General features: G+C 32.7%; 2 protein-coding genes across 3 annotated transcripts in view; one reads left to right on the forward strand and one right to left on the reverse strand.

The window, feature by feature from the left end:
* Positions 1-701, forward strand: part of LOC132704370 (hemicentin-1-like) — a 119,246-nt gene extending 118,545 nt beyond the window's left edge. Inside the window, exon 11 of the mRNA XM_060674333.1 lies at positions 567-701. Coding sequence (XP_060530316.1) covers positions 567-662 — 96 coding nt within the window. The 3' untranslated portion in view covers positions 663-701. The remainder of the gene's footprint in view (positions 1-566) is intronic.
* A 174-nt stretch (positions 702-875) lies between these two features.
* Positions 876-12,909, reverse strand: LOC132704369 (neutral alpha-glucosidase C-like). Of its 2 annotated transcripts, XM_060674330.1 has the most exons (14): positions 12,877-12,909; positions 12,714-12,818; positions 12,429-12,650; positions 12,108-12,261; positions 10,647-10,864; positions 10,357-10,546; positions 5,606-6,181; positions 4,299-4,562; positions 3,407-3,653; positions 3,136-3,296; positions 2,753-2,863; positions 2,461-2,588; positions 2,180-2,259; positions 876-2,121 (listed from the first exon to the last, which is right to left on the reverse strand). In XM_060674330.1, exons 1-14 carry the CDS (start codon positions 12,891-12,893, stop codon positions 2,012-2,014), a joined length of 2,583 nt encoding a protein of 860 aa, XP_060530313.1. In that variant the 5' UTR covers positions 12,894-12,909; the 3' UTR covers positions 876-2,011. The 2 variants fall into 2 exon arrangements, with proteins under 2 accessions (XP_060530313.1, XP_060530314.1); XM_060674331.1 differs by lacking the exon at positions 876-2,121 and having other exon boundaries at positions 2,179-2,436; positions 2,489-2,588.
* Positions 12,910-14,842: the final 1,933 nt, after the last annotated feature.

Consider the following 14,842-nt stretch of genomic DNA (forward strand, 5'->3'; position numbering starts at 1 on the left):
ACGGAAAAGCACATAAAATATACCAAATTTGTCAATTTGTTGTTGTATTTTCAACTGCCAGTCAATTTCGAGAACGTGTTCAACCACGTGGACAAAAGTTAATCCGTTAAAATTGCAAAAAGAGATTTTTGCACTCCATATATCTCAAAAAAATGTGAAAAGTGTGCTTCTGGATCGTATCCTTCATAATAACCACAACTTTGTGTGACGTATAATCTATTTACAGAAAAAAAGCAGAAGCTAACATCATTATTTTCTATCAATTTATTAAAAGTGGGAATCTTTTTGCGGATATGTCCGAGCTAATTTTAACGGATACCTTTGTCAATCAGAATGGGGGTGGCATGATCAAACACATTGTTACATCTCACTTGCTGTCATATCATTTTCACCATCCAATCAACCTCATAATGTTGTTCGAATTTAGGTAGAAAATAAAAAAAAGACAAATAAACAATGTTTTTATCTGTAATAGCTAATATTATGTCGACTGCTCTTACTATACGTACGTTTCATAGCTCTATGTAAATATGTATGAAATTACAGGTTTTTTCTGCTTTTTTCAGAAACCGTGCTACCTGAGCGGATCCCAATTATTTAAGATATCGGCTATTGAATTTTTGTGTCATTTCATTCTATTAAATATTACTTTCCTTTTTTGATGGAGTGTACGCTGTGTCATTTGTCAAGGCGCTTCCAGAATCGTAAAGATACTTAAAATATTGACATATTTAAATACAGCCTTTTTGAACTGTGGCTGCTTTTACTTGATGAAAGTCCATTTTTATATTTTTTCCATTTTATATTTTCACATGACAATTGTTTCGACAAATTTTGATAAAGACACGTTGTTGTCGAAACAATTGTCATGTCAAAATATAAAATTTCCTGAAAATCTGAACTTTTAGTTCTTATTTATTTTTAAAGTTTTTTTTCTGTATCTATTGTCGCTGACCATCACGGTTTTATATTGCATATAAAGATGAATCCTGAATATAATAAACGTAACGTAAGGTAAATTTGAGGAAATACATACAGTCACAGCGTAAACTCTTTCGAGCAGACATCCTCCAAAACCATTTATTACTGACATAATAATTATTACAATGTGATAATTAGAAGAATATTTAAGTGTTTAAAAGTTATATTAGAGCTGTTCTGCAAAAGATATTTTTGTGCCAATTTATATAGTTTATTGTAAGCTTTAAATGTACATTTTTATGGATAAACTTTTATGCAGGGCTAGCCTAAACTGGATTGGATTTGGGTCAAAGCATATTAATGCAATGGCATAAACTTTAACGTGAGTAAATGTACATAATATATAAATAATAATAAAATGTACTAATAACTCGAACTGAAATCAAATTGAACTGGAAATTTCGGAGACACTAAAAATCTTACTTGTATTTCTATTGCACCAACATATTTGTGTTTGTACATTGATTTTTTTTTTGTTAATTAGCAGCGCAACTCAGTTTTTGAAACGAAGGTTATTAGTTATTAAATATTTGCATATCAAACTATAAAACACTTTTTTATGTTTAAAATAACATTCCTACGAAAACACGCTTTCTACGTGCTATAAATGTCACCATATTTAAAACCTGATGGGACTATTTTTAAGTTTTCCATAATGGTTCACATAAAATATCGTGTATGTGTAAGGATGGATATATTACATAATTTAGAGACATTTAAATGGGCGATTCGCAGTTTTTCTTTATATCTGTTGCATACACAACCAATTTGACGTTTTCTGTTGATGAAATAAAACGTATTAAAAACGCAACGGCTTTTTATTTATTATATTTTTATTTATTTACTTCATCAATTGCTTGAGTTGCAACTTAAACAGCAGACTAAACAAAGATTATGAGCTTATAAAGTGTAAAAAATATCAAAATGGCCATCGATCGCTGTTATTTTATTTTAAAACGTTAATTTTTGGAGTTGGCAAAAAAATATACGTAAGCTCGAAACATCGAAAACTGCTAAATTACAATGGTTACTATCTAAATTTCATATTTTCGTTAGTTTTATTTAATTGATTAACATCGATTTGTCTAAAAGACTCATCTGAACTTGATTGTGAGTGCGTGGTCACTTTGTATGTTTTTCCTAAAAAAAGATTTTATTTAGTTTCAAGCAATTATCGAGGATTATAGCGACCACTCACCATCATCCGAAACTTCGTAAAACTTTATCTCTGAATATATAAACTTTAAACCATCTCCGTTAACATCACTGTCAATTAAGCTGAAACAATAAACCAAAAAATGCATATAATTTGTTCACTATTTCTTTTCTTTTATCCCTAACTGAAACCTCTCCGTGTTGGACCCGACCCACTTACAGGATTTATTCCTTAGTTAAAGCGTAGCATAGTTATCAACGTGCGATAACCAGGACTTAGTAATGCAATTAAAAATAAATCTACAAACATTTTACATATCATACCTTATAAAAATCACATTGGGATCATTACTTCCATCGTAAGAAAGTTTCAAATATAAATAATTTTTGTTATTTATATACTCGAAACTTTCGTAGTCATCTATAAATATGTTCCCTTCCGCTTTCTTATTCTGGAATTGGAGATAAAAACCTTTATTGAACAACATAGTATAAAAGTGAATATAAAATAAATAGCTTGATTGAAATCCATTTAGCCAAAAAAAATAAATAAATGCATTATTTAAATACAATTTAAAATTAACGATTTAATAATACTGAGAATGATGTAAATTACCTGGTCTGGAATGACATGAATTGTAAACGGGTCATTTATCATTTCCGTTGCTGATTTCCTGGGAATTTCTTTTTTCGCAATGATGCTTCCACCTCTATAAAATATCGGTATCTAAAAAAAATAGAGAGAGAATAGTCATTGTATCTTAAACTACCAAATGGGATAACTAGAAAGGACAAGGTATCAAAGGCATATTTCACATATTGGAGTGACATTGCACCTAATTCTATTTGTATTAGAATCAATTTGTAATGCACTTTAGTATGAGAATAATAAATTTTAAATGAAACAGTTCGTTTGTAAAAAAAAAATAAAATTAATTGCTTAATAGATACGAACTACAGCTTTAATGAGTTGAATTAATTATGATAGGTCTAACTTACAAAGTTAATATTCACGGGTACTTTGCTAGTTTGGCTGCCCACATACACCGCACTGACATTAGCCGCAATTTGATACCAATATTGCTCCTTGCCTCCTGGGAAATACACATCTACTCCAGTCGCATTGGCTTCATACACTGAGGCGATTAGGATGTCAGATCCTAGAAGAAATTTCTAATTGTAAGAACTTATCTCAATGTGAAAATTTATAAAAAATATAACAACTTATTCGAGCTTCTTGATGAAAAAATTTAATATACGTGTGACATACCTAGCAGGAATTGATCGTTTAGGTCGTATCCAGCTTCTTCGTCAGGGTACTGGTAAAACATCGGTATTGTGAGAGGGTCTCCATTCAACGTATGCTCGTAGAATATGGTGTACCAATAAGGCAGGTGACTGTAGCGCCAGCTAAACGTCTCACGCAAAATGTCCTGAGTTTCCTTGCCAAAAGTGTACGGTTCTCGTCTGTCACCGCTGTCTGCATGTGCTCGGAAGAAAGGGATCCATACGGCAATCTAATAGTAAAATCGACTCAAAAACGTCAAAATTGCAGTCAATTGAAGTTATTGGTTCCATATCCAAATTGCATAGATTGAAAAGGCCACCCCTAGTATGTAGCTGATTCTATAAAGTTTTTAATATAATTGTGCAATAACTGTGCTGTTCATAAATATTTGGTTTGTTTACAATGCTGGTGGCATACATTTTCCTGCGTACCATTACACAATGAACATGAAAACTGCACATGTACATTAAACATTCAGTGTTATTCCATTTATTGGTTAGCTAGAGAGTTAAAAAACACTAAAAGTCATTTGGATATTATTGAAGGAACAGCTAGATTAAGACAACGTGTTATGAACTTAAAAAAAAGATTCAATTCGCCCAAATGCTGCATTAAAGAACTGCACTACAGAATTTATTACAATTACAAAAGAGTTAAAGGTTAATCAAGACAACACAAAAGCATCAAATCCTCACTAACATTTCACATTATCTGTAATATAACTGTCATTAGACTATAGAGTTCAAATAGAAGTCAACGCCCTTCTTAGGTGGAACAGTTTTAGCAACCGAACGTCAAACTACAATGTCTATAAGCCTTAACGTTAAACACAATGTTTCATAATAGAAATTCGTTTTCTTAAAGATGTACTTACTTGGTACCATCTTATAACTAGTTGATCATCATAGTCGTCTCCCCAGTAGAACCCAGGTATGTCTGCTCCATAAAACACGATGCCGGCAAGATTAGCGGTTAATGTCATCGGAACACTGTAACGGAGGTGTAAGTACAAACCCCAGTTGTCTCCACTCCATTTGGCGGCATATCTTTGACTTCCGGCGAAAACTGCGCGGGTTAGTATGAACGGCCTATACCGTCCATTATCACGCTCCAATAGACCTTGGTAAGTTGCTATACTCTATTAAGGAAATGGCTATGGTAGAATCCGTGCAATAAAATTCGTCTGATGCTTTTGGTTATGATGCCATCCTGTCCATAAACTATATCAGTCTCATCAAAGGGATTGTTATATCAGTTTCTATGTTCGTGAAGTTGTGCATTGAGTATTTGTTAAGTTTTTTAAGTTTATCGAAAAATAGGTCCTAAAATAAGCAACAAAAAAACCGGGGAAATTTTGAGGTAACAAAAATTACAGATTTCCAACTAAAAAAACAAATTACAGACTCCTAAACTAACCCAAAGGTTAACGGTATTTGGAGAGGTAGTACCTTTGTTCCAGGATGGCTGGGCACTGGTCCTCAAAAAACCCAGGGCTGGATGATGCGATGTTAGCTTTCTTATGGAAGCCTTGAGCTTCTCTCCAGTCAAGACCGTACTGCGTGCTGATGGACCACATCCTAAACGAGGTGACCCCGTTAACGCAGAACAGTAACGGGTCAGAAGATGGTGTTACCGGCGAATGTTGAAAATCTCATGGACTGACATGGTTTCGAATCTGGAACTGCTACGGAAGACCCAGAAACAGGAGGAAATAATTAACTCTCTAAAAAGAAGAAAATTGGAATACTTTGTCCATGTGATCAGAGGACCTAAATATGAGATACTACAGACCATTATGAAAGGAAAGATCAAGGCCAGACGGAATTAAGGGAGAAGAAAAACCTCTTGGCTCAAAACTTAAGGAAATGGTTTGGAATGACATCAAACCAACTATTCAGAGCAGCTGTTAATAAGATTAGGATAGCCATGATAATATCGAACCTCCGTCAGGAGAAGGAACGAGAAGAAGAAGAACCTAACCGAACCGGCGCAAAACTAACTGCCATCTGTAGGTGAGAGAGTTACAGGTCTGTAATTTTTGTTATCTCAAGATCTCCGCCTACTCTTTTTTTAAATACTACACCAAGCAAACAATGCTGTACAAGATTGTGTATTATAATGGACACTACGTAGACACCAGAAGAGCGAAACTAAAAAATATCTGAAATTGACTGTACTTACGTGAAGCAGACTGTAGGCGTTATGGATATCTCGGTGGGGAACGTTTCCATAATGCAGTGACATTGACGGCAAAGTTCTTTCGTATAAATTGTCAAACAAAGTAGGCTCGTCCATATCATTCCAGAAACCTCCTAATGCTGGTGTGGATGGGAAATTATCGTAGTGGTGCTGTTTGGCATAGAAATCTCGAGCTGCCGGATTTAGGAAATCTACCCAGCTACTATTTTCAGCCCAACATAGATTGATAAAATCGGAAACGCCATCAATGTCTTTCACGAATAGACCATTCTCAACTGCCTCGGTGTATAAAGAATAAGTCGGGTCAATCTTAATACTACATTCAGCCATAACGGTCAGTTTTCTATGAGCTTGGGAATCTACCCATTCAAGCAAAGCAACCGGATCGGCAAAATCCTCAAAATCCCAAGTAAACCATTTTTGGTCGTACGTAGCCGATCTGACTAACCACAAAGTATCCATAGGAAAATTGGCAGAATCGAAACCCCCAATTGTTTCCTTAACATCCTCCGTGGACCCGTATTGAATCCTACATTGGTGATATCCTAACGCCCAAAGCTAAAATTGTACAGATTGTCTCATTCACCCACGTCGCAGCAGTTTGCTAACTAAATCTCCAAAACTAAGTAAACAATTGACCCCAATAACAAAAGTTTCAAAATCTATAGCTCGCTTTATAAGAAAAAAATCTCATCTGCCACAACTTTTATTTATGGCGTCTTATCACAATGAAGATAAATTTAACTTCACTAAACAATGCTCAGAGTTTTAACCTACATTATACATAAAATGCAACATATCTTCGGTCTTAAAATTAACTAGAAAAAGAAATTAAAAAAATACTAAGTTTACTTTGTCCACTTAGGAGAGCCGACAGGAATAGAAGACATATGTAATGGACGAGAGGAAATTGAAAAAGGCGAGGATCACATAGACCAATGAAGAAAACCAATACAAAGAAAGTTGGGTAGAGAAAAAACTGCATACATATTTATCATTAGAAAAACATGCGTATGAAATATCAGTTACAACAAAACTTGCCGTATCCTCCGTGGTGTTAGGGAAACATATGAAATATTAATATAAGAATCGTAACGTTTAATGTTATAATTTATGTTTAATTCTTTTTTTACAATTCATTGAAATTTTCCAGTAGCTTATTTTTGACATGCTTAACTGTTTTCAAATATTTAATATTATCACTTCCATTAAAAATTAAAAAATAAGCACTAATTGTTGGAGATTTATTAATTTAATTAACTATTGAGGTATTTAAAAAAAACCATATAGCTACTAGAGATATAAAGAAAAAATATATAAAGAAAATTTGAAAAAAAAATTGAAAGGGTCCATTTAATATGCTCATTCACTAGATTTAAAATCTCGTTTTTAACCAACGACCATGCGGCATTCAAGAACCAATATGGTCAATACAGATCGTCAGTAAGTTTGGTTGTGGCATTTTTAAGGCAGTATTTCCTCATCATACGCCTAGATCTCTTTAAATGTTTTTGGAAAACGAGTTAAGTGTGTGTGGAAATGGAAATGGATGTTTAGAAAACGAATGGGACAACGTGTAGGTTAGAGAGAGAAATCATTTCCTTCTGTGTCAATATCAATGCCGCCTGCGGCGCATCAATTTTTACAAAAATGTAGGGTCACTACATTACCTAATAGCTACATGGACCAAACGATCCAATGTTTCATGTCGTTATTTGTTTCTTGTCGCTGATTTTATTAGTTTAAATTTCTTAAACATTTATTGCAATATTTATTGCACTAAAATTTTCTTATACAAAATCCATCGTAATTCAGTGCCCTAGAACTACGAAAAAATTTGATTATTTACATACCCATTTCACTACTTAAATAATTCAAAAATTAATTAAATTGATTTATCTTCAACAACTGATAGGTTTCGGGTGGTTGACTAATAATAATTATTAAAGGAAGAATAAGTGAATACTTGCAAATTGCTGAACCAGTCAAAACATGACACTGTCAGCTACAGGATAATTTAGTGTCCTTCGAATGTATTGAAAAAAAATAATAAACAAAAATGATGAACATCTTATTTTGATTTTAATTATCATTAGACATAAATATCTAACCTTAAAATGGAAAATTTTCATAAAATAATATTTTTTTCTGAGCATTAAATTCTATAATAAAATATATAGATACGGTTTTTGTTATTTGGCGGTTTTTGGGCCCTTATAAAAAACTATATAGTGGTATTATTTTTTTTGTCTGACAATATTCTTTTGCGCTTGTCAGAAAACTCCACCTAGTGGCAAGGTAAGCAAACATAATCGCGTCACTCATAGCACGGTAGCTTAAAAAATGATTTTTTAATGACCCAAACTTTAAGATAGTGCTTACTGTAACTATGGTTAATATTAGAACATTTTGTAGAAACTAGGTTTTAAAATTTATATATATATATATATATATATATATATATATATATATATATATATATATATATATATATATATATATATATATATATATATATATATATATATATATATATATATATATATATATATATATATATATATATATATATATATATATATATATATATATATATATATATATATATATATATATATAAATGTCTATTATTAGCGCTGTTTGTGAAAAAGTACCACAACATACATCATTGCCAAAAACAATAACGTTCTTGTTTTGGCGTACGAATCACAAATAGAAGTGGAAAATAAACATTCATTGTATCTGATGTCTTTTTTTCCCTCTTAGTTTTTATTTATTTATTTTTTTAGAGTGTACGTTTGTGTTAAGTTTAAGATCTACTGATACGCATTGAAGCATCTGAGCATTAAAATGGTCTACTTTAACAATTCGAAATAGATTTCACTCAGGTGTTTTATGTCGGTTTTCGCGTTTATGGCGTTTTTATTCCTTTGAATATGTATCATCTCAATTATTTCCCTTTTTTGTGTGTTTGGTTCGGTAGCAAGTATTTTTGTGTCATCGAAGTTAAAGGTATGTGTTTTCCCCGTTATATGGCTGCTGATGGCGGTTTTGTTTTTTTTGTCGTACTTATGACCATTGATGCGGTTCTTCAACAGTTGGCTAGTCTGTCCAATGTACACTTGGTCACAGTCGTTGCATGGTATTTGATATACAATGTGACTTTTTTTATCTTTGGGTATTGGTGTTTTTAGTTTACTGAAATTCCTATTTAACAAATTTTGACCCTTGTGGCAGATTCTTACAGAGCTTCCCTTAAACACATTCGATTTTTTTTCCGATAAATTTGGTATGTATGGCAACGAACAATATTCTCGTTTTGATGGTTGTGTGTTTTCCTTAACAGAAATCTTGTTGTAGAATTTATGTATCCTTCTTTTAAAAATAGAGTTAATTAAGGCACTTGGGTAATTGTTTAGTTTTAGTGTGACTTAGCCTTATATAAAGCTTCTTTTCTGTACTCTGGATCAGATAGATTTATAGCTCTGTCAGCCAACCCGATAATAACAGTCTTTTTTTGTGATATTGGGTGTTGGGAGTGAAAATTAAGGTATCGTCCAGACCATGTATCTTTTGTGTACCACATCGTTCTGATTTTGTTTTCCTTGCGTATTAGTGTCATGTCTAAGAAGTTAATTTTGTCATCTTTTTCATATTCTATGGTAAATTTTATCTTTGTGTGATATGAGTTAAAGTAAACCATTTTAATGCTCAGATGCTTCACTGCGTATCAGTAGATCTTAAACTTAACACAAACGTACACTCTAAAAAAATAACTAAATATAAACTAAGAGGGAAAAAAAAAGACATTCAGATACAATGAATGTTTATTTTCCACTTCTATTTGTGATTCGTACGCCAAAACAACAACGTTATTGTTTTTGGCAATGATGTATGTTGTGGTACTTTTTCACAAACATTTAAAAAAATAATAATAAATTTGTGAGTATGACTAATATATGTCATTTGTTTTTGTAATATTTGTAATTTTTAAATTCGTATATGTCTACTGTTTAAGATATTCTGTGTTAGACGCTTTTTTTTTTGTCCTTTGTTTTGCAGTTTTTGAGAAAGACCTGGGTTGCCGGTCGAAACGTCAATGACAATTACAGTGTTTTAAAATTATTTGTGAGTTTTCTTCACTGTGGACCAAACCCTAAGAATCATCCTATAAAAAATATACAAGGATCCAAGAAAAGCATATTTTTCAACTATATATATATATATATATATATATATATATATATATATATATATATATATATATATATATATATATATATATATATATATATATATATATATATATATATATATATATATATATATATATATATATATATATATATATATATATATATATATATAAACTTTATTTACTGACATAAAAATATAAGAAAAAGCTTTCATAAGCAAATTCACAATAGGCGTTTAAAAATCGACTTTTGCCTCTATAAATATAAAATAAAAACTTTCTAATTATAGTTTATCTCCGAGTTAATCCCTTAACCATGCTGTTGAATTACGTACTTATGCCTTCAAATAAATCTTTGTAATAGAGAATTCTGCTTTCATGTTGTTAATATGTTTGTTATTTTTAATATTATGCTTTGAATTTGAAAAATAATTTCGGTTCTAAACAGACTTTCCTCTAGCACTTTTCTAATTACCTTTTGCAGCTGCAATTATATTTTTTCCATCTTTAAATACATTCAAACAACATAGTTGCTTACCTGTGGTAGCTGGGAGGTTCCAGTTAAATCCATATATTGTTGGAGGCTATCCCGTATTTTGGGACCAAGAAGAACAAATACATCCATGGTACCTCCTTCTACCATAAAGTATGTCGCGAGCTTGTGATTATCAATATCCACGTACATTTCAGCAGCATTGTGTAAAAATAGGGCTGGCGTAAATTCTTTTCTAATGAAAAATCAGTACCGTTAAGTAAATAGTTTATTCCATTATTCCATTAGGAAATTCCTGCACAATTTTCTAGAGGTGAATAACAAGATGGACTCACCCAAGAGCATAGAGCAACGGCACTGAGCCGTACATAGCTTCCGTGGTATTTACGTGATATTCTTCATCTCCAAAATCTGTATTTTTTAATCTATAAGGGTCGGTACTCTGATCCGAAGTATGCCGTAACGCTAGAATATCTCCATGTTCATGTAACCCTACGAATTTACTAGCCTGTGGAAAGGTGGCGTAGAAGGCGAAAGCTTGACTTTGTTTAGTCTAAAATAAATCCTTATATAGGCATATTTGTTATACATTAACAAGTTTGGCTGAAAGTATATAGTCTTGGTATTTGACGGACCCTCCCCAAAAAGTAATCAGGACCTCATACCTATAGTTACTGGGTAAACCCGAAAACTAATAATTTATTAATAGGCAAGGGACAAGACCGAGGTGAGTCAGGTAGATGTCGACCACATGTCGGCTGATATCAGTGACCGTGTTGAATAACACATTTTACTATGAGTCGAAATTACTTGTAAATAGAGGAAAAACAAATTCAAACAGCAAACAAAAGTAATATTAATTAATCAAGAAGATTTAAAAGAAACCTGGATACTTACAAAAGCGCCAATACCCTTGCGAATTATTGTAAAATGGGATTTAAATACAAAACCAAAATGGTAATGGAATCGCACAAATGAGGCACTTGGCAGGAAAACAGATTTGGAATTTACCTACTTTGCCACACGATACGCTCCCCAAGGGTCGGGTTAATTCCAGTAAAACCTGTCAGTCCAAAGCACCTCCAAATAAGAAAATGTATGATAATGAAAATGTGTATAATTTAGCTGTTTTACATCTTCCTCCAAATCACTGCATAGAAAATTTGTGGCACCAAACAAAATCAAATGTAAGAGCGGAAAATGTTGCTCCTATTTTAAGTCCGGGCTTATTTTAAATTAATCTTAATGGTGACCGTGACCCTGAGAGTGAAACAGATTTAGAGTTTGAATAAAAACGTGCATATATTTAGTGTCATCGTATTTTCCATTGGTACTAATGTAATTTTATTATATCTAAATAAACATAAAATATTTAATCTTTATAGTTCCCAGTCCTGGCAGGCTATTTCGATAATTGTCGTCAAAAGCTAAGACGAGACAAATTATACGCGGCGATCGGAGCCGCCTGTCGAAAAACGACGTTAAAATCCGACCCCTATTATAGAAAAGCGCTGCGATATACAAAAACGAAACACTGCTTCGTAGTCGCTCAGTAAAGTGAAACCATTAACGGAGTGTAAATAGTAAATCTAATTGTTATTTGGGACGGACAGAAACCAACTCGAACCACTTTAGATGATTTAAAAAAGTAACAATAATAATTCCGTATTAGCATTTTATATACTGGATATTTGATGTATGATTCTCAACAAGCTCGAAATATTTTTACTAACCGATTATTACTATCAAGTTAAGAAGCTGATATGCTTTCAGCACTAAGACTCTTTCCTACTTACGTTATCCATAATGAGTCGCTCTCCATCGAACTTTGTCACTAGTGTTTTGCCAGAATAAAATTTTATCTCAAAGGGTGAATAATTTACCCGAACCGAGTTTCCATCCGTATCTGTAGCAATGGTATGATCGTCAAATCCTTCTACCTCATCAAACCTAGGCAATAATTAAGATATATAGGGGATTTCTCATTGATAGAAGTTTTCCTACATATAGCCTACTATGAAAATTTCTCTCTCTTATTTCAAATGAAAGAAAATCTTTTACAGGTATTTTACAGACATGAAGTGAAGTTACAGTTATAGAATTTATAACTTTCTCACCCTCTTACTGTCGGTTCACGAACTAACGAATGTTCCAACTTATATCTGTGAGAATCCGGCTCTTCTATAATAAAGCGAAATCGGTTTTTGTTTAGGCTATATATTTCTAACATCAACTCGTTTTCGCCGTTCTTCAAGGAAAACTTCACCCCTTTATTTGCAATTCCGACAAACTGTGCTGCGTAAATTTCACTTTGACTCGGGATTTTACTCCTCAAATTTCTATAAAATTAAATAAATTATTTTAGATATCACACCCAAAGGCGTAGTAGTTAGAGTACTTACGAGCAATAATCGACAGTTGAACAATTTTTTGGATACGGTAAATCCTTATTGTTTTCTTTAAATCCGAGAGCTACAGCCCAGCAGGCTGCGATAAAAGCTAATTGTCTGAATAAAAAAAATTATAAATAAATAGAGGAATCAAGAAAAGGTTTAGAAACGCTACCTTAACATTCTATGCATGCAATAGAAACTGGGAGTTTCGAAAATGTGATTCCATATATATCAGGCAACCACCACTTGAACATCAAAAAGATTTCTGATAACACATCGAGAAAATGTTATCTAAAAAACATTGCATACATTTGGTAATACAATCAAAATATTGTTTGCGATATTGAACCATTTTGGAATTTCATGTTCAACGTTTCTCGAATACACATGTTCTAAAGCAGTGAACTTTGAATTTTTCTTGGAACCAGCCTGTTGAAAAACCGAAACTGCTAAAAAAACATATAATTTTTGCATATATAATTGTATTCTTATATAACAATGAGATTCTACAATTTTCACTGGCTTCCTCTAGGACTAAACTTAAAACATTTCATAGTCTTCTCGTAACCCAACCACTGATCACCATTCACCGGGCGACACAAGACGTAGTTACCGCCCTACATTTTCCTACAACATTAAAAATATTAATTTGATGTTTTATTATAATATGGAGTGCTAAAACTTCACTTTTTGAAAAATTTATCAAGACCAGCAGAACCGAAATTTTCAAAGTATCCTACTCTCTAATCGTTGTTTGTTAATTGAACAATATCCCATAGTCTATCTCTCAAAGGCGACTAGTAAACTCAAGAGAAAAGAGACAAGATTTGTCGTTCATGTTCCACTAACTTCAGTTTAATTTTATATTATTTCATAATTAACTTAGTTTATTTTAGGTTTCCCTGCATTTCACAATTTTTGGTGAATGCAATGCAACTTTGGTTTGTTATTTGGCGGACATCTTTTTAACGAAAATTTTACTTAGACTTTGAAAGACGAAAAAGCGGGAGCGGTTTAAACAAACCAAAAATGTCAAAAAGAAGCGATTTTTGTACTCAGCTGTTGAAAAAAGTAGTCTAGGTGTAACAAGATTGCTATCGAAAAATCGTCGCTGAGCGAGGCAAGTTCGTAGCGAGTAGCGCGGAGCAGCTATTTATTTAAAAGAGAAGCCGCTTCGCGGTTTCTTGTCAAAGAGGGACTTTCGCAAAATCGATGTGATTAAATTCTGCATGCACCCTGTATAAAATGTCTTTCAAATCTCGTCGAAATTCAAAGTTACTGCAAATATCGATAAATATTAAAATTTGCACAAACAATATGCGTTGTCGAATGTAAAATTACCAAAACAAAATGTTCAAACATTCTTAAAAAATACTTGGTAAAATTTGATTGCTCCCAATTTCTACTGTTTAAATATGGACACGAACTTTTACTTCTCTGCTAAATTTCAAGTTGATGTCTGCAAATTTAGGACACTTAACACATTTCTCATTTAGCACGGAATATCGGGAACACCGTGTATAATAGGTGAAAACCTAAAATAAATTTTTGCTGTCTATGCGGGCTATGTCGCAATATAAAAGTAAGTGAGATCTGAATCATAATCTTTCAGTTAGAACCAATTTTCAATAATAGGGGGACCCATTTTTCAGTTTTTTTGAATTTGCGGCGCACCCTGTATATTTTTGAAAAATTGTCGAGAATAAAAGTTTATAGAGCCTGCTTCTTCTGGTTCAAGAATTTTTTTGGTCTCGTAAACAGTTTTTGAAAAATGTTTTTTGTAGAGCCTTGCACACGCGATTTTTTATTTTTTTAGAATACTCCCTGACCCCCAATAGGTTCCGTCACGGGACAAAGCTACATATATGAAGTCGATTGCTTCAAATTTGGGACACTTATCGTGTTTCAGAGCAAGGTCCAAAAAACAGCCGAAAATCGCAAAAAAAGATGGATACCTTCCTTCGATCAGGACCATATCTTACAAGCTTATGTGCAACGTGGAGGGTTAAAAAGGAGGCAAATTTCAATTTTGTAGCTTCAACGATTCGAAAGTTATTCAGGAAAAACCAAAAGACGAAAACGGAGAACGGAAAACGGACAGACAAAAAAAATTTTGACGGTGATCATTTCTGTAGCAA

Source organism: Cylas formicarius, unplaced genomic scaffold, assembly GCF_029955315.1.
Source record: "Cylas formicarius isolate icCylForm1 unplaced genomic scaffold, icCylForm1.1 PGA_scaffold_7__23_contigs__length_41026272, whole genome shotgun sequence".
NCBI lineage: Eukaryota > Metazoa > Arthropoda > Insecta > Coleoptera > Brentidae > Cylas > Cylas formicarius.

Coding starts and splice junctions, on each gene's coding strand:
- LOC132704369 (XM_060674330.1), bottom strand. Junction 3,297..3,406: donor AAACGATCAATTCCTGCTAG/GTATGTCACACG, acceptor AATTTCTTCTAG/GATCTGACATCCTAATCGCC. Junction 2,260..2,460: donor CCCAATGTGATTTTTATAAG/GTATGATATGTA, acceptor TTATTGTTTCAG/CTTAATTGACAGTGATGTTA.